This window comes from Zootoca vivipara, chromosome 5, assembly GCF_965207765.1.
Source record: "Zootoca vivipara chromosome 5, rZooViv2.hap1.1, whole genome shotgun sequence".
Taxonomy (NCBI): domain Eukaryota; kingdom Metazoa; phylum Chordata; class Lepidosauria; order Squamata; family Lacertidae; genus Zootoca; species Zootoca vivipara.
The window spans coordinates 95,706,197-95,731,845 of NC_142588.1; the positions used below are offsets into that span (position 1 = coordinate 95,706,197).

Here is a 25,649-nt window from a genome sequence, read left to right on the forward strand (position 1 = left end):
TCCTATCTAAACTGCATCCAAGATGGCGGACGGAGCTCCGTTCATAAGTAGAAACATTCGTAAGTAGAGTTATTCGTAAGTAGAGGTACCACTGTACTCTATTCCAAACTTTAAAATGGAAAGCGTAATGCTGGTAGTCAACAAAGGAGGTTTAAAGACTCCCTCCAGGCAAATCTAAAAAAATGTAGTATAAACACCAACTATTGAGAAACACTGGCCTGCGAGCGCTCCAACTGGAGAACAGTCTTTACCAAAGGTGTCATAGGCTTTGAAGACACTCGAACTCAGGACGCAAGGGAGAAACGAGCTAAGAGGAAGGCACGCTTGGCAAACCCTTACCGTGATCGGCACCCGCCCAGAAACCCATGTCCCCACTGTGGAAGGACGTGTGAATCCAGAGCTGGTCTCCACACTCACTTAACGGACTCAATGTTAAAACCGTGTTTGTGGAAGACAATCTTACTCAGCTACGAGGGATCACCAAAGAAGAGAAGAAGATTGCAAAAGAGTTTTGTGTTGGCAGGACTACAGTTGGGAATGGCAGTACGGGCTTATAGGTAGGATAGCAATAGGGCAGGACCTGAACCAAGGGCTTCAGGTTACAAGAAAGGAGATTCTGACTCAACATCAGGAAGAACTTCCCGACAGTAAGAAACGGACTCCCTTGGGAGGTGGCAGACTCTCCTTCCTTGGAGATTTTTAAGCAGAGGTTGGATGGCCATCTGTCCTGGATGCTTTAGCTGAGATTCCTGCATTGCAGGGGGTTGGACTGGATGACCCTCGGGGTCCCTTCCAACTCTACAATTCCATCATTCTATGGCTGTTCCTAGCACCCCAGTTAAAGGCTGCAGACTTGTGGAGAGCAATCTAAGTCCTTGCTTGCCAGCTGCAGTTCAAGCAGCTCAGCCACAGGATTTCCAGGGTCTTCAGACCCCCACCACCACCACCAAAATAGTTATAATTATTATTTATTGCATTTATCTACCTTCCTCATTCAATGCCCACAAGAACCCTATGAGGTAGGTTAGGCTGAGAGATATTTGGCCCAAGGCCACCCAGTGAGAGCTTCGAGGCCGAGTGGGGATTCGAACCCGGTTCTCTCTCCCAGGTCCGAGTCCCGACATTCTGCATTATCGTGTTTTTAATATTCTGTTGGAAGCCGCCCAGAGTGCCTGGGAAAACCCAGCCAGATGGACGGGGTATAAATAATTTTTGTTGTTGTTGTTGTTGTTGTTGTTGTTGTTCTAACCACTGCACGGCACTGCTCCCCGTTTGAAGCTGGCCTCTTGTTCCATTGATGCTCCAGGTGGAACAAGGGTCAGGAAAGCTGCTCAGGGAGATGGTGCGTGTCCATTCGGCCACGATTGCCAGCCGGACGCTGGACTCTGTTCTTGTATTTTTAGCCCTTGACGGGGGGGTGGGGAGGGGGGGTGAAGGCACGTCAGAGCTTGAGGGTCTTGGCAGCGCCCAGTGTGCTGGAATTCCCCTCTGCCGCATTTTAACATGCGGGTGATTTGTAGACAGCAGCCAGGCTATGAAACGGAGCACGCAGCTGTGCGAGGGGAGAAGGAGGGAGGGGGGAGAGAGACGGTTTTCCTGGATGGCCCAACCAGTTTCAAACAAGGCGTCCCGTCATGTGGAATTCCCCTAATTCTGCAGGGTCTCATTTATTCCCCACAGACCCCTGACTCCACCATCCTATCGCCATCCGGGACAATGGAGTCAGGGACTTAAAAGCCCACCCTTCCATATTTGCGCTGGGAGGAAACAGATTTTAATTTGATTTAGTATTTGCATTCTGCTCTCCCAACGACACGTGTTGAGCTCCAAGGGGCTTGCAATAATTTCAATAATGGGGGGAAATGATGTTTTCTGTTGCTGGGATCCCCGGGAGGGGAGAACGGTCTTGTGTTTGAACTCTAATGAAAGCAAATGTTGGAAGATTCAGGACAGGTGACGTGAAAGTGGTGGACTCCTCAGCATGTCGGACTAGGACCTGGGAGACCAGGGTTCGAATCTCCCCACTCAGCCACGAAGTTGAGTGACTTTGTTAGTCACTCCCTCTCAGCCTAAGCTACCTCACAGGGTTGTTGTTGTGAGGATTAAATGTGTGTGCGTGTGTGGGGGAGAATAACCTTGAGCTCTTTGGAGAGAAAGGTAGCATGTAAATGCAATGAATAAATGCAATGGTTACTTACCCACCCCTCAGGCCCCAAGGCAGGTTACAACCTTTAAATCACACAATTAAAATCACTTTTAAACAGCTTTCAATCACAAGAGATAAGGTGGGTGTGAAAAATATGCATTTCAGTTGTCAAAAGAGCTGTGCCCGAAAGCTGGACAATGCAGGCACCAGGCATACACCTGTGCAGAGGGAGTCCCACAGCTTAGGGGCCAACACAGAGCAGGCCCTGCCCCCTGCGTCAGCAACATAGTTAGCCGCTCAGGTGCCTGCCACGGGGGCGTGTCCTGAATCCGGGGGTGGGGCGATCCACCCATGGGGGCGGGGCAACCCTCTTCACCGCTGGGAGCCTCTCTGCTGCCTCCCCCTCAGCTCTAGGGCGGCTGAGGGAGAGGCTGTAGGCAGGCGCAAGTCCCATGCTGCGGTTTCAGGCGCCTAATAATAATAATAATATATTTATTCCCCAGCCACTCTGGGCGACTTCCAACAGAAAAATGAAATAAAATAATCTATTAAACATTAAAAGCCTCCCTAAACAGGGCTGCCTTCAGATGTGTTCTAAAAATCTGGTAGCTGTTTTCTTCTTTGACATTTGATGGGAGGGCGTTCCACAGGGCGGGCGCCACCACCAAGAAGGCCCTCTGCCTGGTTCCCTGCAACTTGGCTTCTCGCAACGAGGGAACCGCCAGAAGGCCCTCGATACTGGACCTCAGTGTCTGGGCAGAACGATGGGGGTGGAGGCGCTCCACCACATCACTCCTAAAAAGTTTCGTGAGCCCTTTAAAACACACACACCCCTCATTTTGTCACCCCCCCCTCAGTGATGACACCCGGGGCGGTCCGTACCCCCTGCACCTCCTTTCCTCTGCCACCGCCCTGCATCACCACCACCCTGAGCCCCTGAGGTTGGAGGGTCTCCTCTGTGGATCTCAGCCCCCAAGAGGGTTTATAGGAAAGGAGGCAGTCTTTCAGATATTTGGGACCTGTCATTGAGTGCTTTAAACACCGATCTGAGAACCTTGAATTGGGCTCAGAAACAAACCAGCAACCGGTGGAGCTTTTTTCTTCCCTTTTCCCACATCACTTTTGTTAAGTCTCCAACAATATTTTGAAGCGTTCACCATCACATACCGTTTTTTTAACATACAAAGTTTCTTCCTGACTTCCCAACCCTCCTTTCCTGATGTTTGTTTGTTTTTTAACTTCTTTTTATTAGCCCATATTTTTATTATCTAAACCCCGCTTTTTTCGAGCAAGGGTTCCATGAGGTCTTAGTTCAACCCCAGCCAGTGATCCGGCTGCTGCAGTTTTGGACCGACTGAAGTTCCTGAGTCTTCGAGAGGAGCCCCACGAGGAGCGCATCACAGTCACCTAATCTGGAAGTTGCCAGAACTCAGAATATAGTGGTCAAGACAACTCTGCCCGAAAGAGGCCCTGGTTTGAGAGCGGCAAGATCATTTGTGCATTCATGCATGGGAAAATTTGCAGTGTAATCCTGTATTGGAAGAAAGCCCCATTGAGCTCAGTGGCGTTTACTCCCAGGGAAAGGGGTGCAGATTCGCAGGCACGGTCTTAGCTTCTAAAGACCCTGGGAAAGGGCTGAAACTTGAGGAATGGAAACATTTTAACAGGGCATCCCCCAAACCCTGAGTGTGATGTAACAGGGACTGTCCGTGGTAAATGGAGAATAGGTTGTGTTGGAGACTATGCTGATACCGGTATCTGTTTCTGAATGCATTTATGTGTGTGTCTAGCGGCGGGGGTGAGAAGAGTTGCTGCGGTTTCTATGGGGAATCTGCACCTCGAAGTGTGAACCTTTTTTAAAAAATAAATAAATCTATATTTCTTTTAAATGGTGAGTGAATTTTCTGTGTGCCAGGCGTTCACTTTGAGGGGATCTCTCTTTCTGACTGTGCTTAAGGTTACTCAATTTGTCAGCAGAGTCTTGGCACCAGAACATGAATTCTGAACTTCAAATATCAAACTTGCAAAATGGTCCCCGGAAATATCCTTCTGCAACAGACCCCAAGAAGCGAAGTGCATTTGCCGGGGAGAAATTCTGAATTCTGAACCATGTATTTGCACTTTGCAACTTGCATCTCAAATATGATCTGTATTGGAGACAATATGCTGAGATTCTAATAAACAAATATCCTACACTGATAATTTGGAGTTTAAAGCAGGCGATGGCAGCTGTAGTTCAGCAACATCTGGAGGTGCCAAAATGCCAAAGGCTGAGATGGGCCTTTGGTTTGGTTTAGCAGGACGTCTTATGCAAGGGGACATGGAACATAACTGACCAGTATTTCTTTCTCATCATGCTTCTAAGCCAGCCTTCAACTCAACAAATCCTGGGGCAAATATTAGCGTTGAATAAAGTGGTAGTTTCAAAAATTGGGACACAATATAGCAGCAGGCACAGATAAAGAGTACAGAAGCAGCTTCCCAAATTCCAAAACTTTGGGGACATCCAATTAGTGCCCCCCCAAATTCTGAGCAAGCCAGTGGGCTTTAACCTGATGCTAGACTCCCATCTACCTAGAGATGTGTGGTTAAACCTTTTCCGGCTGAGGGCCACCCTCCCCCGCAGCCAACCCTTGCCAGGTTGGGGGGGGGGGGAATGTGTTGAAAGTGAGCATGTTCAAAATGGCAAAGTGGGCATGGTAAGAAATTCTGTTTTCAAGGCTGCCTCTCCAAATCTTTCCCTGTAGACTGTAGACTATTTTAAACCATTAAAAAAATTCACGGTTATTTTTTTGTGAATAATAATGAAACCAAGGAGGCGATGGCCATATGTGTGTGTGTGTACACACACACACGGGGGGGGGGACCAAGGGGGGACCAAAACCCTAGAGGGGATATGGCTCACAGACTATAGATGAACTACCACCATAGAAGAGTCCCGCCCCACCTCTTGACCATCTCCAGTTCAGAAAAAAGCATCTCTCTGTGTGCATTTATTTCCTCTCCTTTTGCTGGATCAGAGTAGATTACAGATGCCTTCCTTGCAGGTCCTTTAGAAAGTTTTATTGATACTTTTTGGCATGAAATACGATAAGAATCAAACTAGTTTACAGAATGAGAATATTTTAAAAATCAAAAGAGAAAAAAGCAAGGGAGAAAAGAGAAGAAAGAGAGAGAAAAGACCCATACGGCTCTTTATCCTATTTATATTATATATATCCCGCAGTGTTGCCATACATCTGGGCAGAAATGGGCAAAATGTCCAGGAGAACCCGGACACACGGGACGTCATGTCGGCAGTGTCGTTTTTGCCGATTTCCCTAAAAAATAGCTCAGAAACGGCAACTTTTGTGTCTTGGTTTTCACTTTTTGAAATACGGCCACCCTAATGTTCTGTTATTTATCCAGATGTAGAGATGGGCCTGTGGCCTGCCCTGCAGGCCTGGCACAACGCCAAGATCAAATACATAACCGCCTCTTAGAGGAGTCACAGACCGGACCTTTTCAATTGGCAGGGGTCAGACCCAGGAGTCGAGACCTCGCTGAAAAGCGCCGGCATCAGGCTGATCTGGAAACATTTGACAGGCGTATCTCCCATGTCTCTATTTCTCCCCCCCCTGCCCCCCCGCCCCTTGTGCCGAATCTCGAGGTCCTGGAGATGGTCAGCCTGGTGAGAGGACTAAGAGTTGCAGTGCTTTGGAGAGAGCAGGAGTCAAAGGGTTGCTATCGCAGGTCAGGCAAGGCAGACATTCCCCAGATTCAGGCGCGGTGAGAGAAGCAAGAGTGACGGCCGGTCGGGGTGACATCATTCCCGGGGTGGGGGGAGAGGGAATTAAAGAGCGACACCCCCCCCCTCTCAGAAAGAGAGGGAAAGGCTGTCGCAGAAACCGAAGCCTCTTGGACGAAATGACAGGGAGCTCAAAATTAGAAGGCTAACCTCAGAGGAGTGGGATTGTGACCACGCACCCCAGGCGTGAAATCGAGGAGGCTGTTGAAAACATAATAAAAACAATCCCCGTCAGGATTCACACTGGTGCTGTGCTGTGTGTTTCTAGGTAAAGGGACCCCTGACCATTAGGTCCAGTCGTGACCGACTCTGGGGTTGCGCGCTCATCTCGCATTATTGGCCGAGGGAGCCAGCGTATAGCTTCCAGGTCATGTGGCCAGCATGACAAAGCCGCTTCTGGCAAACCAGAGCAGCACATGGAAACACCGTTTACCTTCCCGCTGGAGCGGTACCTATTTATCTACTTGCACTTTGATGTGCTTTCGAACTGCTAGGTTGGCAGGAGCTGGGACCAAGCAACGGGAGCTCACCCCATCACAGGGATTCGAACCGCCGACCTTCTGATCAGCAAGCCCTAGGCTCTGTGGTTTAACTCACAGCGCCACCTGGGTCCCACCACTGGTGCTGTGCTGTGTGTTTCTATCAGGGTACAAAGCCCTCGGCCACTTAAGACCAAAGGTGACCAAACTAAAGGAAGGTCACCTTACCCCTCTGGGCTCACCGGACCACTTTGACTGCAAAACCAGCACCTTCGCAAGCGCCACATCGTTTTTGTTCTGCTCTTGAGAGAAATCAATATTTTAGTTTTGCAGGTCCCACTCTTCTGGCAGACACCTTCGTTGTACTGCTTTTGATGCCTCCTACTGCTTTTGATGCCTCCTAAAAGATTTCTTTCCCTTTAGGCAAGCCTACACAGGCATTTCACTATAGAATAATAGAATTATAGAGTTGGAAGGGACCCGATGCTAGCCAATTATCTGCTTTTCATGACATTATTATTATTATTATTATTATTATTATTATTATTATTTTCTACACAGCCTTGTACCCACAGGCCTCTGGGAGGTTCACAAGATTGAAGATAAATATTATTATTCATCTACAAAAAAAGATTCAGATATCTCCTGATATTAATAAATAAATAAATAAATAAATAAATAAATAAATAAATAGGCAAAATAAAACAATGGTAAAGAGTATAAAGAAATACCACCAGAGCAGGTTGAAAGCAGCCTAGGTTTGGACATTATCACTGATAGTATTGTTCTAAACTATTACAAAAAGCATTCATTTCCCCATAAACCTGTTAGGCTGATTTATATGTATTCTTTTGTGAAAAATTAGCTCAGTCCTAATTAGTTTGGGCCAATTTCCCCCCATCCATTCAGATATAGTAGGAGATACACTCCAATTTTTAGCCATTATAATCTTAGCAGCAGTTGTAAGCTTGAACACTGTTTCTTGATCTGAATTTTGCTTGATCTGAATTTTGCTGGATCTGAATTTTGCTGGGTCTGAATTTTCTGATTTCTGTGTGTGTCCCACCTTTAACATAAACTGAAATGTTCAGACGTTTGACAGGTAGGACTCGAACCCATGGCTTCAAGTTACAGGACGCCAGGAAAAACTTTCTGATGGTAAGAGTCATTCGGCAGTGGAGCAAACTCCCTTGGGAGGTGGCCGACTTTCCTTCCTTGGAGGTTTTTAAGCATAGGTTGGGTGATCATCTGCCATGGATGCTTTAGCTGTGATTCCTGCATTGCAGGGGGTTGGAATGTATGACCCTTGGGGTCCCTTCCAACTCTACAATTCTACAATTATATAACAAATGCTCAGGGCCAGCAATGGCACCCTCTGGCTTCTCCTCCTGACCCCTCAGACATGCTGCTGTGCTGTCACAAGGACTCTTAGGGTCCTGTCTCCAGTGTTGAAGCAAGATGAATTTTTGGACCACCTTGTCCTTTGCCTCAGCCATCCAAATGTCTTGTGCCAGCCCTGTTTCTCTCCGCTGGTAATTTTCTACCTTGCTCCAAACTTCTCCATGTGAAGCAGACCTCCTCTCTTTACATATAGTCGTACCTTGGAAGTTGAACGGAAGCCGTTCCAGAAGTCCGTTCGACTTCTATTTTAATATTTCTGTTGGAAGCCGCCCAGAGTGGCTGGGGAAACCCAGCCAGATGGATGGGGTATAAATAATAAATTATTATTATATTATTATTCTAAAACGTTCAACTTCTGATTGGCTGCAGGAATCTCCTGGAGCCAATCGGAAGCCCCGTCGGACGTGCGGCTTCCAAAAGAATGTTTGGAAACCAGAACACTCACTTCTGGGTTTGCAACGTTCAGGAACCAAAACGTTCGGGAACCAAGCTGTTCGACTTCCAAGGTACTTGGAGCCATAACTGTGGCGATCCATGGGGAAATCTGCTGTTGTTGCTTTTGGACAAACAAACAAACAAACAAACAGAACCCCACCAAATCCTGCAGAGGCGTACAAAATGGGCACAGCAATTTCACTTTTAAGGAAGGAACCTGCAGGCTGCTATAGAAGAAATCCATTTTAGAGCGTTTACCGCAAACACAAAGCACATCTGAAGAACCGGGGTATTGAGCCCTTAATTCCCATTCCCAGCTTTCTCCAAGGCAGGGACCACATGAAAGATCAGGAATATTTAGCTTGCCTTCCCCTTTAGGGCCTGGCGGGGGGAGGGGGGGGCAGAGAGAAAAGAAGCCAGAGCAGTAATGGGGGAATCAGCTCCTGTGTAATCCTTTAAAAGACTCGAGCTGGGCTTCTCTCAGACAGACAGCTTAGGAGCCTATTCTCCTTCCAAATCTCCTTTAGAACATCTAAAGCCCCCTGGATGGCTCAAAGAAGAGGCAGGTGACACCCCTGCGAGGAAGGAGGAAGGGAAGAACAGGGAGAGGCAGCAAAAAGAGGTGGCAAAGCTCTTCCCCGATCCGAACGCTGCAGGCTGCCTGTTGGAGCCTGGGGAATCAGTGTGTCTCATTCATCGCATCTATCCCCCACCTTTCTTCCAGGGGGCTCAAGGTGGCGTACATGGCTTCTCTTCCTCCCTATTTTATCCTCACAACAACCCTGTGAGGTAGGCAAGGCTGAGAGTCAGAGGCCGGCCTAAGGTCGCTGGGTAAGGGGGGATTCAAACTCTGGTCTTTCCTACACCCCACAGGCTTGTTCACATGTTACACTGAACATAGGGGAAAAGCTGTGTACATACATTGGCTATACATTGATTGATTGATTGATTGATTGATTGGTGTTGACTCCCCTTCTTCGGAGGTTTTGAACCAGAGGTTGGATGACTATAAGTCCTGGATGCTTTAGTTGAGATTCCTGCATTGCAGGGGGTTGGACTAGATGAGCCTTGGGGATCCCTTCCAACTCTATGATTGTACGGTTGTTTTTAAAAAAGTATCCTCAAAATGTTGTTGTTGTTTTTTTAAAAAACCAAACAAACAGAATTACAAAAAAGAAGAATAATTTTTTAAAAAAAAAATTCAGTAGACTGGGTAGGAAAAATATTTTTAGGAAGCACTGAAAAGAGTACAGCAAAAATGCCTGCCTGATGTCAATAGGCAGGGAGTTCCAAAGTTTCGGTGCCGTTGCCCTAAAATATTTATTTCTTACAAATGCTGAATGGTTATTATGGATAGATCAAATCTATCCATTCTTAAGGAAAACAGCCCTGAGTTCTCATTGGTAGGACAGATCCTGAAGCCGAGGCTCCAATACTTTGGCCAGCTCATGAGAAGAGAAGACTCCCTGGAAAAGACCCTGATGTTGGGAAAGATGGAGGGCACTAGGAGAAGGGGACGACAGAGGATGAGATGGTTGGACAGTGTTCTCGAAGCTACTAAGATGAGTCTGACCAAACTGTGGGAGGCAGTGGAAGACAGGAGTGCCTGGCGTGCTCTGGTCCATGGGGTCACGAAGAGTCGGACACGACTAAACAACTAAACAACAACAAAATTATATGTTATCTGTAACTTTGCCAGTTCCGCTGATCAAAGGGGTCGAGTAGACACCGACACGGATGGCGATCTCACAGGGATGCTGGTCGCAAGCTGTTAAGAGATTTAATATACTCATAGGAAAGCTCTGAGCTCAGACCCCGCGTCCCCTTTCTGTTGCCCTGCGGCCTGGCTCGCTCGCTCGAGCCACCTGCTGCCACTGGTTCTACAGGCTGCTTCACGCGACCCACTTAGCAATCAATGTGGTGGGGAGAATTATATGGATGTCCGTGGACGGTGGCGGTTTTGTGTCGAGGACTTTTAGCACCGGGTGAAGGAGGTGGGGGCAGGGAGGGATGGAGCAGAAAGTGCCGTGTTTTAGAGGGAACAGGTGCAACAATTTCAAAGCCGCCCTTAATCCCGAGCCCCTACACCTCGGAGCTCCAGCATCGTCTGGCTGTCATTTCCAAAACTGGGAGTGGCTGGTCTGCAAACAACCCTCCCCCTGCCTAATCTCTGGTGGGGCAGGGGGTGTAATTGCATAGCTGGGAGCACTGAGCCTTTGATCGCAACTACAGAGCCATCGTGGACTTGGCTGTGGTTGCTTTCAGTCTCAGGGGCGGGAAAGAGACGTTTCTGGGAACGCACATAATTCTGCCTCCCAGTAACATGTCATAGAATCATAGAATTGTAGAGTTGGAAGGGATACCAGGGGTCATCTAGCCCAACCCCCTGCAATGCAGGAATCTCAACTGCCCCCTCTCCATTTCCCACCAGTGTCCAAACCCAGAAAGCCCCCTTCAGTCAGGCAGCTGCGAGGCTGAGAAGGTACCGTCTGTTGCTGTGGATGAATTCAGAAGGAAAACAGACCTGCCTTCCACTCCTATCTCATCTCCTCCATGCTACCCCTTTGCTGGGCTGGATTCCACATTCCCCAAGCCTTGCCAGCTGAAGTCCAGGAGCTGGTTGCAATTTCACGCCGCAAGTTCCCTGCTAGATGGAGCTTGGCCCTCTCCTTTTTGCACAGGCCTGCCAAATGGGGCAGCGAAGAGGACCACAGCAAAGAGAGCCGAGCAGATTAAAAAAGACCACCCAGCTAAAACAAATCACATTAAGTTAAAGAAAGAGGGGGCTCACCTACACTTTTTTTATGTCGATTCCTGTTACATCCATTGTCCGTATTTATCTTATCTTATTTATTTTGCATTTCTGTTCCACTTTTCTCTCCAAGGAGCTCAAGGTGGCGTACGTGGTTTTCTCCCCGTCCTCATTTAATCCCCAAAACAACAACCCTGTGAGGTAGGTTTGGCTGAGAGGCAGGGAATGGTCCAAGGTCACCCAGAGAGCTTCATGGCCAAGTGGAGGATTTGAACCCTGGTCCGCCAGTCTGATACTCTAACTGCTACGCCACACTGCCTTCCCACAATTCCCCCTCTCTCAGCCCATCATTTCCAGAGCAAAGGAACTCCAAAAGGGAGAAACTCTATGGAAACAACCTCAGATTGAGGGAGGGGAAAGTGTGGAAACACAGAGATTTGGAGGATAATATCATAAGGACAATGGAGATTTGGTACAGGTACTTTTAATCTTCCTATCTACTTTAGGATGAGCCCAGACTGGAGTTCCTGTGACCACCCTACCCAGTCAAATGCTATATGTCTGTACAGCCCTGTGATATTTGCACCAGCGACGAAAGAGACCCAGGCACAATGAAGTGCCCAAGACTGCAGTCCTAACCACACTGACAATCACAGAATTGCAGAGTTGGAAGGGACCCCCAAGGGTCATCTAGCCTAACCCCCTGCGGTGCAGGAATCACAGTTCAAGAATCCCTGACAGATGACCATCTAACCTCTACTTGAAAACCTCCACTGAAGGGGAGCGAGCCCCTCTGAATTCAGTAGGACTTATTTCTGCGTCAACATGGTTAGGATTTCAGCCTCAGTCCATTTCTTAGGCAATGCAAACCAGTCGCTCAAGAAAGGAAACCTGTCTTTGCCATGGGTGGGCGAAATTCCAAAAACCAGCTTTAACATCACATTTCATCTAGCTGCGAAGCTCTGCTCACTAATGCCACATAAAAAATAGCGAGAAAGAATATACACAGCACATACTCAGAGGACACTTTCTTTAGTAATATTAACCCTATAGCAGAGCTCGACTTGGTTGGGCGTGAAAATTTTGTTCCCAAACCATTTTTTCCCTCCCAGGGTGTTCGACTAAAACTTTGCAACAAGGGTAGCACAGAACAGCCCACCTCTGAGCATATGCCGAGTCCTTTTCTTCCTCATGCCTCCCACAGCCTCTGCACACATAAGACTGGCTGAAATGCCTTCTGGGTCAAAACAAACATTGGAAACTGCCTTATTGTCTAAATGGGCAGGGAGCAGCTCTCTGAGATTTCAGTTAGGGTTGTCTTCCAGCCGTGCCTTGAGATGCCATCGGAGGCTGAAGCTGAGATCTTTTGCATGCAGCGCAAATGCTCAGTCACTGAACCACAGCCCCTGAAGATTTCCAAGCAAATCAAAACCCAATAACTTCTTTTAGAAACAGGGAGCTTGACACAACCAGACATCCGTCAGAAATGACAAGGCCCAATATATAAACCCAGAAGCAGGTGCTTTCCTAGGAACTGAGACCTAGTTCAAATCCAGGGCTGGGTAATCCCGTAGGGACTGCAATCCTAGCCATGTGCACTCAAAGGTAAAACCCACAGAATTGAACGGGGCTTCCTCCCAGGTAAGCGGGATTGGGATTTCAGCCATTATGAGTATGGCTGCCTCTGAGCACGTGCGGAGTGTCTTCTGTCATCCCTAGCTCACCACAATCTGCACATCTGGAAAAGCCATCGAAACCTAAGCCTATGTCTATCCAACTGTCCTCGTGTTGATGCGATTAAGCTAAAACACAGAAAGCTGAGCAAGCGATTGTTCAAGCAGCGTGCCATTAACTTCTGCAACCCACAGGCACGAGATGTGGTGGACAGAAGTGACTAGATGGTTGGAATACAGGACAGCGGGCAAGGTGGAGCACGCGGGCACTAGCCATTGGAGCAAAATGGTACCTAAGCAACATACCTCTGAATGCCAGATACATGAAACGAGGGAGAACCAGCTTGTGAACCAGCCCTTGTTGGAAACAAAATTCTGCACAGATGATGGAAGGTGGCAGATCTACATTGGGGGGGGGGCTGAAGCTTGAACTGTTATGGGGGCTCCTTCACAAGCAGCAAAGAGGTCCAGGTAACCACTGTTATCTTCTTTTTTAGGAAGCCCCCCAAAATAGTGCTCCCCCCAATTGTTGCCTTTTCCATCGCATCGCCATACACCCGAGTTTTCCCTTACATTTTGCCAATTCGGCAAAATTCCCCCCGCCGCCATTTTTACACCCCCAAAACAGGCCATGTCGGGAGTTTTCCTACATTTACATCTGGAGCTTTGGGATCGTTGAAAGAGACAACAAAAAAGTTATCAGTTTGAGTCATGTGGCACAGATTGGTTCTATTAGGCCCAAAATTTTGAAGCCATGCCATGCCCTCCAACATTTCTCTGGTGAAAATAAGGATGTCCTAAGGACAAGTGGGGCATTCCAGGAGCAAAAATCAGAAACCGGGGTGTCTTCTGTAAATCTGGGACTCTCCCTGGAAAATAGGGGCGCTTGGAGGGTCTGCAATGTGGATAAAAGGCATTTTGGGGGTCCCTCTGGAATTCAGGCCCCCGAAGGCTAAGTTCCATTAGTTTCATAGTAGTTTAACCCTGGGAGGTGTTCTGATGCAGCCCAGCAACCCTGGGGCTCTTAGGAACTATCCACAGCATTCTAGCATCTCGGATGTTGTGATCTGCCCTGCTCGAAAGGGATCTGCCTGTTCATTCTGATGCACACACATTCCTTTGCATCCAAAGATTGCCTTTTTCTCCTCCCCTGAATGAGATGCACATAGTGCTCTCTCTCTCTCAGTGTACGCACATGCTGGAATGCACATGGAATTCTGGAACTATTTATTTAGCTAGGAACACACTCAGCTACACTTGCTCGCTGCATCTTTTCTGGGTCTCCTGCAGATGTCAACATATAGATTGACACAGATATAGATTATTATTATTATTATTATTATTATTATTATTATTATTATTATTATTATTTTACTCTGCTGCCGGGACCCAAGGTCCTTTCTCGTTTTCAGTCACTCTGTGTGACACTTGTCAAACAAGCTGTCCTCCGGGCAGGCTTTTCTTCTGCCTCTTTATTTACTGGGAAGGAGTTGCCAAAACGGAGGGTTGCCTCCGATGGAACAATAACTAACCGGGCAGCCAAAAACAATAATCAGCCTTGCAGAGCATGAAGCAAGTGGTGTATTTCTTCGGGGGCACACAGCACAGACATGCGTGCAGAGAGCCCAGCCCAGCCCAGCCAGCTGCCACCATCTGATAGCAGAAGAGATTTTTTTAAAAATTGCGTAGCAAATGCAGGCTGACAAGAAGAAGAAAGGAGAGAGGGAGACTCACCGCTGGAGGTAGGCATCAGGGCAGCATGGCAAAGTGGGATATGGGGCAGCTTCAAAAGTCATTTCCTCCCAGGATGTCCTCTCTGGGTGTCAACCAAGCCAAATAAATAAATATCTCTGGGCGTATAATAAGGTCAGCCGGCAAAACGCGATGGGGTCAAGTGGCATTTGGAGATAGGGTTTTCCGAAGGTTTCTTTTACACTTGCAAAGGGGTGGGGCCGTCCGGGGGCCTGGCCAATGGGATCCGTCCAGTGGCAACTCCCCCCCCCCCCGGCACCAGCCTTGCAAAGTGTCACTCTCCGTGAACCAAGCATCTCTGTCTTTCTGCAAAAGCTTCTCACCCTCCCTCCCTCCCTCCCGCCTGCCTGCAGGATGCAGAATTGCCACTGGCAGCCCTGAACACCGGGCTTTTGGGAAGTGGTCCAGGCCATCGCTGAACTTCTGATCTCGACGCTGGTTGGCTGTTCCCTCCAGATGACATCAGGGCGTAATCCTGGAAATGCGGAGCAACTGCACCTCACACCAGTCCCCCACAGAGGTAAGGCCTCTTTGCAGTTTCAGGTTCAGCTGCCTCTGCAGGAAACGCTGAGCTAAAGGAGCTTTCTTTCTTTCTAATATCGCTGGCCCGTTATTTTGCAGTTACAGGCAGTGGTTTTAAAAGCAAACTTAGGGAAATCCCTCAGGGTGGATTCATTCTCTCTCTCTCTCTCTCTCTCTCTCTCTCTCTCTCTCTCTCTCTCTCTCTCTCTCTCTCTCTCTCTCTCTCTCTCTCTCTCTGTCAAGCACCACCAGTCTGTCATAGAATCATAGACTCAAAGAATTGTAGAGTTGGAAAGAAGCCCAAGGGTCATCTAGTCCAACCCCCTGCAATGCAGGAATCTCAGCTAAAGCAGCCATGGCAGATGACCACCCAACCTCTGTTTACAAACCTCCCAAGGAAGGAGAGTCCACCACCTCCCGAGGGAGTTTGTTCCACTGTCAAACAGCTCTCACCGTCAGAAAGTTCTTCCGGATGTTGAGTCAGAATCTTGTTTCTTGTAACTTGAAGCCACGGGTTCGAGTCCTACCCTCCAGAGCTGGAGGAAACAAGCCTGGCCCATCTTGATCATCTATTAGACCCAAGACCCTATTAGAAAGATCTCAAGGAGGTTTCTATAGCCCTTTTTTTCTGCTCACCCTTCACAGCAAAATGGAACTTCCCGCCACCTAAGCACTATACCTCTGAATACGAGAGAAGGGGAATGAAGGAGAGAAGGAGGGTTGCCACCATCTTGCAGTCTCTGCTTGTGAATCAGCCCTTGCTGGAAACATGATTCCACTTGGGATACGTAGATATTTTTAAAGCAATTCCCAAGGAGAGAAATGTGAATGCAGGGAGGGGAATCAGTCCCTCCCTGGTTATCAGAGGGGTGGCTGAGACGCCACCAAATGAGCCGAGAGAGAGAGAGAGAGAGAGAGAGAGAGAGAGAGAGAGAGAGAGAGAGAGAGAGAGAGAGAGGAGGAGGAGAAGGAGAAGGAGAGGGAGATATAAATAGATCTGATCAACATCAAGAAGAAAGCAAGTTTTACAATGCCCATTTTGCAGGGCAGATGTAACCGATTAAGTTCCTCCTCGTCTCGTTCAATAGGGCAGGTTGCAAACCTAGACTACTTTGTGGTTTTGGCAACAAACGGGGTATTAATCAGGAGCTAAATTAAAATGGATTCCGGGGGGGGGGTAGCCAGACGGTGACTATGTGCCTACGCTCCACAGAAGACAATGCCATGCAGGCCTACAAGTGCCTTGCTCGCATGCTCATGCGCCACCCGAGCATTATTATTTCATAAAATTTATACACCGCTTGGTTATACACAAATGAAAAAATACCCCAAAGCAGTTTGCAAAATTAACGAAATTAAAAGACGCCTGCTTCTTGGGAGAAAAGCAATGACAAACCTAGACAGCATCTTAAAAAGCAGAGACATCACCTTGCCGACAAAGGTCCGTATAGTTAAAGCTATGGTTTTCCCAGTAGTGATGTGAGAGCTGGACCATAAAGAAGGCTGATCGCCAAAGAATTGATGCTTTTGAATTATGGTGCTGGAGGAGACTCTTGAGAGTCCCATGGACTGCAAGAAGATCAAACCTCTCCATTCTGAGGAAATCAGCCCTGAGTGCTCCCTAGAAGGACAGATCGTGAAGCTGAGGCTCCAATACTTTGGCCACCTCATGAGAAGAGAAGAATCCTTGGAAAAGACCCTGATGTTGGGAAAGATTGAGGGCACTAGGAGAAGGGGACGACAGAGGACGAGATGGTTGGACAGTGTTCTCGAAGCTACCAACATGAGTTTGACCAAACTGCGGGAGGCAGTGCAAGACAGGAGTGCCTGGCGTGCTCTGGTCCATGGGGTCACGAAGAGTCGGACACGACTAAACGACTAAACAACAACAACAGTTTGCAAAGGGAATAACATTGTAAAATTATCAGTTGGAACAGTTAAAAGATGAAAAATAAAATCAGCAATCAACTGAAAACAGATTAAAGCCTATGTCAACACGCCACATGATGTTTCCAGCGACTCTCTCTTTCTGCGGAAGCACCGGGAGAGGAGGTGCCTGCCTGGTTCCTTGCTTGGAAGGCCGTGGTGTGGAATAAAATACCCTCTGCCGCTTGTGCCTGAGTGGCAGGAGGAAGCTATTTAAAAACTTGACATTCTCTACCGCCCACCCCTGTCTCTGATGAGTCCTCAGCATCTGTGAATTGTGGACTCAAGGGAGGGGAGGGGGAGAGAAATGCTCTCTTTTGGTCCGGGTCCAAGAAACAAGGAAGACTTGGCTGCAAACATGGAGGGCAGTGGCTGGAGAAAACGTTTGCACTAATTGGGAAGTATCTCAGCAACGTGCAGGGGGCCTTTCCATCAAAAAGCCCTCCAGGTCGACATTCGGACAAAAACACCCCCATTCCTTCCCAAAAATCATTACTGATTTATTAGCCAGGGCCGTCTTGAGCAGGTCGGGCGCCCTGGCGCTGAGGCGCGGAGATCGCTCCTGTGCCCCCGCCCTCGCAGTGCGTAGCACGGCTTCCGCGCGGCTTTGCCGTGCAGCACCCCCCCCTGCCGGTCCGGCGCCCTGGCGCCCTGCGCCACCGGGACTGCACCTAGAGCCGGGCCTGTTATTAGCACTGGTTAAAGAGGCCCCTTCTGAGCCAATGAATGTTAGCATTCTGTTTCATATCTTGGTCCAAAATGCGGTTTTGAATTATTATTTACAAACTTAATCCATTCTGAAAGTCCGTTCTTAAATCAAAACCGTTTTTAACTGAGGAGTGCTTTCCCTAATGAGGCCTCCCGCCGCCGGTGCCCTTCCACCATTCGGCTTCCGTTCGTAGACCGAGGTAAAGTTTGCGAAGTGGAACACTACTTCTGGTTTTGCAGAGTTCTTATACCGAATAGTTCGCAAACAGGGCTGTTCTTAAACCGAGGTACCACTGTATACCCAGCCAGATGGGTGGGGTATAAATAATAATAATATATTATTATTATTATTATTATTATTATTATTATTATATTTATTGTGATTATTCATTCCATTTCTGTATTGCCCTTCATCGGATTATCACAGGGTGGTTCACAATATAAAAACACAAGAACACACACCATCGCAACAAACAAAAAGTATGACCTGCCTCCAATTACTAGTAGCCTTTCTCCCCAAATCCAGAATGATCTCTTTTAAGGGTCCAACTAGATATATATGAATATTTGTTTTAAGTCGTGATTGGGAAAGGGCAAGGGAATCAGGAGAGCTCATTGTTAAACTATGGAACTCACTTCTGCAGGAGGCAATCTTGACCACCAGCCTAGATGGCTTTAAAAGAGGATTGGACAAATTCATGGAGGGAGAGGCTGTCCGTGGAAACTGTTAGTGAAGAAGGGTGGCTAAAAAGTTCCTATTATTATTATTATTATTATTATTATTATTATTATTATTATTATTATCATCCACAAGAAGGGAGGGCAGGAGCCTTGAAGATGATCATCCACAGGGAGCAGGTGCAAACATCAGTTAACTTGGTCCCAGCCCTAATGAAGAGATGGATTGCATTGCTATCATTTTAATCCTTCCTTATTGCTATTTTCCAGCAGCCCAGGACCTTCAGCCTCTTGTGCGCTGTTTGAACAGAGATTTTTCACCACAAAACCTCCCCTTCAACTTTAGTTTTGGAGGCCCTATGTCAGAAAACATACCATAACAAAAATAGCAAATTACTATTTGTTACTCAAATCCACTTCTCAATGACTCAAATGACTTCTGTTTCAGTGTATCTGACGAAGTGTGCATGCACACGAAAGCTCATACCTATGACAAACTTAGTTGGTCTCTAAGGTGCTACTGGAAGGAATTTTATTTTTATTTTTTATTTCGTTTCAAATCCACAAGTTAGACCTTACCTCTGGGGCTGGCCTTTCATTTCCTCGGATGCTGGTGTACATTATAAAGTTCCAACCATGCTCTGGCAAAAGTGTCCTCGTGTTTTCGTTCCTTTTGCTCATTTCAGTTTTGCTGTTATTTTCCCCAGGAGAGCGATTATCCCTGAAAACCTGGGTGAATAAAAACGACTACATCCGACACCAGGAGACCAACCATGTTGGAGACAGACGCGCCTCTAAGGGATGAGGGTCACGAAGAAGACCCTCCTTTGGGTTCCCTCCCTGCAAATCCTCGCAGGGACCTCACAGGGTGCTATTTTCCAGAGCTAAGGACTGCATCACAAAATTCAGATAAAGCGCGAACTCTGAAGGATAACTCGTTTCCAGTTGGTCTATTAGGCTGGGTGGTGGAAGAAGAAGAAGATGAAGATGATGATGAAGAAGAAGAAGAAGAAGAAGAAGAAGAAGAAGAAGAAGAAGAAGAAGAAGAAGAAGAAGAAGAAGAAGAAGGTTTTGCTTCAATAATCATAGAATCATAGAGTTGGAAGAGACCACAAGGGCCATCCAGTCCAACCCCCTGCCAAGCAGGAAACACCATCAAAGTTTTCTTGACATATGCCTGTCAAGCCTCTGCTTAAAGACCTCCAAAGAAGGAGACTCCACCTCACTCCTTGGCAGCAAATTCCACTGCCGAACAGCTCTTACTGTCAGGAAGTTCTTCCTAATGTTTAGGTGGAATCAATAGCCAGATGAAAATTCTCCTCCATCCCTCCTAATGTTAACCAGAGTAAGGCAAGATTCTCTTGGAGTGACACCAGGCCTGGCCAATCAGGACGTTTTACTACCCGTCAATCACAGGGGCTGATGTTACACAACCTTTTTCAATCCTTTACCGTGCTGAGCTTAGCTTAGGTCCTTGTGTGCAGAAAGGCAATTCATTTTTTTGTTCATTTATTTCATTTCATGAAATTTATATTCCGCTCAATTTTAATGTTGTTGTTGTTTAGTCATTTAGTCGTGTCCGACTCTTTGTGACCCCATCGACCATAGCACGCCAGGCACTCCTGTCTTGCACTGCCTCCCGCAGTTTGGTCAAACTCATGTTCGTAGCTTCGAGAACACTGTCCAACCATCTCGTCCTCTGTCGTCCCCTTCTCCTAGTGCCCTCCATCTTTCCCAACATCAGGGTCTTTTCCAGGGAGTCTTCTCTTCTCATGAGGTGGCCAAAGTATTGGAGCCTCAGCTTCACGATCTGTCCTTCCAGTGAGCGCTCAGGGCTGATTTCGATTTTAATTAAAAAAAAACCAAAAAAATAAAATAGCGGTTTACATGAAAGATGAAACAATAAAATTATCACTAAGAAGAATTAACAACAACGATTTGATACATTTGAAAGGTTAGAACAGCAATAGACTAAAAACAGGTTGAAACTCAACTTCCTTAAGTCCCTGGACAGGCTTGTCTAAGTAAAGATGTTTTGAGCAGGCACCGGAGAAATCTCAGTGAAGGTGCCTGCTTGATGTCAAGAGGCAGGCAGTCCCACAGTTCTTTAAAATGTGCACATGTATGAATGGGTCCCCGTTCCACCGATCAAAGCGGAATTGCAATCCTTATGCAACGCGAGAGCTATTCAGTGAGGCCTGAGCCCTCTCCGCCTGGCTGTGGGGTTTGGGGATCCCCCCGACAGCTGAGGGCAGAGACCTGCCAGCCACAAACATCTGAGCAGGAGGATTTAGAGCTCAGGGACTCTGGGGACCCACAATATTCAGGTGGCTCCAGCAGCTATGTCTGGAGAATGTGTGTAGGTGGGCTCGAAATGCAGTGACTCATTCGCCGTTGCCGTTTTTAAGTCTGGGGGAAGCAGACAAAAGCAGGACGGCAAGTTGGAAGGGGTGTTATGGTGGCCCAACTGTTCCCACGCAGCGCCGTCCCCATCTTTGCGGTGAATATTTCTTGGGAGGGGAATCCGGGTGGTTGAAAACACACACACACACCCCGCATTCAGTGCATTTGATTCTCTAGCTGTGCGAGGGAAAGAGGGGAGAGAGGAGGCAGAACTGGGCCAGAGAAGAGTGTGCATAAAGAGAGGCAGCGGTGGTGTAGTGGTTAGAGCGTCAGACCAGGAGCTGGGAGAGGCCAGGGTTCGAATCTCCCCACTCGGCCACAGCTGAGCTCACTGGGTGCCAGGCGCAGCACGGTTGTTGTGTAGGGATTAAATGGGGAGCTCCTTGGGAGGAAAGGTGGGATAGAAAAGCGATATAAACAAATGTGAATTCACAGTTTCTGGTTAGAAAAATAGAACTGTAGACCTGGCAGGGATCCCGAGGGTCCTCTAGTCCAACCCCTTGCAATGCAAGGATCTCGACTACATCACAAAAGACAGAGAGCAGTCCAATCTCTGCTTAACAGCTGGTTCCCATCCTAGCTGCCAGGAGTAAAGAGATGATAATTTCTTTATCATTCTCCATGGCTTCCTGTTTTAATATCACTGAACAGAACAGCTAATAGATCTCTCAACTGTGTTCCTTTGAAAACAAAACAAAAAAACCTGAACTGTTCCTACTCTGGGCTTCTGTGTCCTGTTGGTGACACCACTTGCCATGCATCAAAGAACCTAATGAGAGACCTGCAGCAGAATCAGGCCCACAGGGATGCCAAGAACAGGGTCAGGTCCCAGTGGAGGAGAAAGGGTCTTCCCCCAGCAAGCACCGAGCAGCTAAAATTATTTACACATGATATAAAATAGATGTGTGATCTCACTTTTATGTTAATGATAAATATGGTAATGTTAGTTCCTTTTTGAGAAGGTTAAGATCCTAATGGCTAATTTGGATAATATAAGCAGCCCCACGATTGCTACTGAACTAAGCATACATTTTGGCGAACTAATGCAAGGATCACCCGTGTCAAAGCAATGATTCTTCAACATCAACTTGGTTGGACTGGTCATGTTGTGTGGATGCCTGGTGATCGTCTCCAAAGCAACTACTCTATTCCCAACTTGAAAAGCGTAATGCTGGTGGTCAACAAAAGATGTTTAAAGACAGTCTCAAGGCAAATCTTTAAAAATGTAGTATAAACACTGACAACTGGGAAACACTGGCCTGTGAGCGCTCCAGTTGGAGAACAGCCTTTACCAAAGGCTTTGAAGACACTCAAACTCAGGACGTAAGGGAGAAACGTGCTTAAGAGGAAGGAACGCTTGGCAAATCCACACCGTGATCAACTCCCGCCCGGAAACTGTGGAAGGACGTGTGGGTCCAGAATTGGCCTCCACAGTCACTTACGGACTCACTGTTAAGACTGTGTTCATGGAAGACCATCTTACTCAGCCACAAGAAGAAGAAGACATTTTGAATGTTGAAGTTGTCTGTGTAACACAAAGGAATTGTGCTCGGAAACGTACTGGGAGCCAATGTAGGTCTTTCAGGACCGGTGTTATGTGGTCTTGGCGGCCGCTCCCAGTCACCAGTCTAGCTGCCGCATTCTGGATTAGTTGTAGTTTCCGGGTCACCTTCAAAGGTAGCCCCTGTAGAGCGCATTGCAGTAATCCAAGCGGGAGATAACTAGAGCATGCACCACTCTGGCGAGACAGTCCACAGGCCAAACTCCTGGTATCACCTGCTCAGCTTATCAACAAAAGCACCTCTCAGCTGTTCAGAGGAGAACTGGGTCAAGTCCTTCCCTGTTCTGATCCTCACACAGTGGGCTGGTGTTCTTGTCAGGAATCCAGGGAGCATTGAGCATGGAGGTCTGGCTATGTCTCCTGGTTGAGATTCTTTTTTTTTTTGTAACCTGGTGGGAAAAGCATGCTTGCACCCCTGATGAATGCTGGGCTACAGCCAGAAGCTTTATAATATTTGAACTGAAGCGAATGCGATTACTGACTCCTTCTTAAATCGTGGGGTAGATAGACAAAATAGAGGTTCAGATTAATCACGGAGGGTGCAAAGGAGGGGAGGTTCAGCTGTTTAAGAGGCAGGCAAATGCTTTGGTGCAGGTGTGAAGCATCTTATACAAGACCAGCAGAACCGGTCCTGGGTGTTCAGATCGCAAGGAGATAAAGCAAAAGCCGGAGTACAAAACAGCTACGGCAGCAAATCAATTAGTTCCAAAAACACTTGTGAAATAAGATGCAAACGAGGACGGGGTTGAGCATCACAGCCGCTCCTTAGTCTTTAAGTCTCTTCAACCAAAAAATACTCTGCAAAGCAGTTGACCGCAGCCCTCAGATAGTAACACACACTTGGCCTTAAACTGAATGGGATTGTTTTAGGCTGTTGCTGCAAAATATCGAGAGCTGCTTGGTGTTCCTGTTGCCTTTAGGGCTGCGGTTCTGTTCAGTGGGTGGCTCAGAATTATTGGTAGTAGGACAACGATGAGTGGTCACAGGGACAGGCGACAGAAGCTGAAGAGGTAACAGGGTTTAGTGAGCAGGGAGAGTCTGTGGCAGAGAGAAGTCCGGAAGCAGGAGCTGGAGCTGATGCAGGAGAGGAAGGTGGCCAAGAGGCAGAGATGAGTCGTGCTGGTGAGGGAGCCAGGGGGTCTTCTGCTCCTGCTGCCACCAGCTCCCCTCCCTGCTGGCCTTCCAGAACCAGAAGAGGTATGAATAATAATAATAATAATAATAATAATAATAATAATAATAATAATAATAATAAATTTTTTATTTATACCCCGCCCTCCCCAGTCAAAAACCGGGCTCAGGGCGGCTGACACCAACAGAACCACAATAAAACATAAAAACAATTAATTAAAATACAAATTAAAATACAGTATTAAAATTTAAAGTGCAGCCTCATTTCAAGTAGGCCATAAGTGGCTGACACCAACAGAACCACAATAAAACATAAAAACAATTAATTAAAATACAGATTAAAATACAGTATTAAAATTTAAAGTGCAGCCTCATTTCAAGTAGGCCATAAATCCAAGCCATGAGGGAGGAAAACACAGGGGTCAGGCTGAGTCTAACCCAAAGGCCAGGCGGAACAGCTCTGTCTTGCAGGCCCTGCGGAAAGATGACAAATCCCGCAGGGCCCTGGTCTCCTGGGAAAGAGCGTTCCACCAGGTTGGGGCCAGTACTGAAAAGGCCCTGGCCAATCTAGCCATCTTATGACTCGGGATCTCCAGAATATTATTATTTGTGGACCTTAAGGTCCTCCGCGGGGCATACCAGGAGAGGCGGTCCCGTAGGTACGAGGGTCCCAAGTCGCATAGGGCTTTAAAGGTGAAAACCAGCACCTTAAACCTGATCCTGTACTCCACCGGGAGCCAGTGCAGCTGGTAAAGCACTGGATGAATGTGATCCCGCGGCCGGGACCCTGTAAGGAGCCTCGCCGCGGCATTCTGCACCCGCTGGAGTTTCTGGGTCAGCTTTAAGGGCAACCCTGCGTAGAGCGAGTTACAATAGTCAAGCTTTGGAAGGTAAAGCAAAGACAGACAAGGAGACAGCGTCTCAGATTCCTTGAGAAAGACCTAGGGGAGGAGGAGATTTGGGCAGCTGTAGGAAGGCGGGGACCTTCAGTCTCTATAACTGCCTCATAGGGGCAAGATCTACTGAGAAGGGTTGCTGTGACTCCCCTGGCCAGACCTTGTTTCTGCTAATAAAGAGTTCCTGTACTCTATGTGATTTGTTGCTGGTTAGCTCCCTGAAATCCACTCCCCAGCTGAAATCGCCACCCCCCTGCCTTTGCCACCCTACCCACTAGACTGGAGCATCCACGTGTAGCAATCTGTGGATGGCAATCTGTGGATTACGCCTCTTCAAGATCTCAACGGACCTTGACACCTCTGCTGCTAACTTGCATGCAATTGAGGAGAGGTCTGAGCTTTGGCAAGCAGGAGAGGCTATGGCTCACTCCACTTGTTTGCCAAGGGAAAACATTTAGTCTTCCCAGTTCCGAAAAGGCTTCCATACCGAATCACAGAATCGTAGAGTTGGATGGGACCCCAAGGGTCATCTAGCCCAACCCCCTCAATGCAGGAATCACAGCTGACAGATGACCATCCAACATCCGTTTGAAAATCTCCAATGAAGGAGTGTCCATCATCTCCTGAGGTGGTCTGTTCTGCTGTCGAACAGCTCTTACCCTCAGTAAGTTCTCCCTAGTCGGAGTTTCCTAAAATTTGAATCCATTGGTTCGAGTCCTCCCATCCGAAGAAGTTGGAGGGGGGTGTGACAAAGTGGGGCCTGACCGGGAACCCTGAAGGGGTCTGATCAACCCCGCTCCTGGAATTGTGTCAATATATTTTCCAGAAATTTGAACTACACACATGAAATGGAGGGGATATCCAGTGCAAATGTTTTGCGGCTGAAAAACAACAGCAACAAAAATTCTCATGACTGAAGGTGTCGCCCCGTCAGACTCCAGCTTTTGCAAAGCAAAACAATCTGCAAGACTCTCTCGCTTCAAAATGGGCATTGCAAAACTGGAGTTGCTAGGAGAGGTCAGAGGGTTGCATGGTTCATAAAATGAACATTGTAAAACCTCAACTGCTGGTTTGCGCAGGCCAGATGTCTTACAAATGGCATTCACGATCATGGTTAGCAAGCATACCTAAGCCTTTCCCAAATTTGCCTAATTTCTTTTTAAAGCCACCTGAGTTGCTATCTGTCACCACATCTAATGGCAGGGAGTTGAATAGGTTTCATTACACACGAGGAAGTGGTTTATGCCTTTTTGATCTGCACACTTGAAATGGGAAAGGGGACCAAAGAAAAGAAAAGTCGTGACCTATTTTGTATCAATCCAGGCTGATGAGAGCCTTTTGAAATCAGGGTCACAGAAAGTGGGTTTGGGTCTCAATAAAAAGCACCCCTCCCCCAAGT

The 25,649-nt window shown here is 47.5% G+C and overlaps 1 protein-coding gene and 1 long non-coding RNA gene across 6 annotated transcripts in view; one reads left to right on the forward strand and one right to left on the reverse strand.

Moving 5' to 3' along the window:
* Positions 1-14,557, reverse strand: part of TP63 (tumor protein p63) — a 135,156-nt gene extending 120,599 nt beyond the window's left edge. For all 5 annotated transcript variants that reach the window (XM_088669882.1, XM_088669881.1, XM_088669884.1 and 2 more), the window contains exon 1: positions 14,408-14,557. In XM_088669882.1, coding sequence (XP_088526008.1) covers positions 14,408-14,469 — 62 coding nt within the window. In that variant the 5' untranslated portion in view covers positions 14,470-14,557. The remainder of the gene's footprint in view (positions 1-14,407) is intronic.
* On the forward strand, positions 14,296-19,737 carry LOC148685822 (uncharacterized). Its single transcript, XR_015950049.1, has 3 exons — positions 14,296-14,415; positions 14,779-14,945; positions 18,967-19,737. It is a non-coding gene; the product is annotated as an uncharacterized LOC148685822 (long non-coding RNA).
* Positions 19,738-25,649: the final 5,912 nt, after the last annotated feature.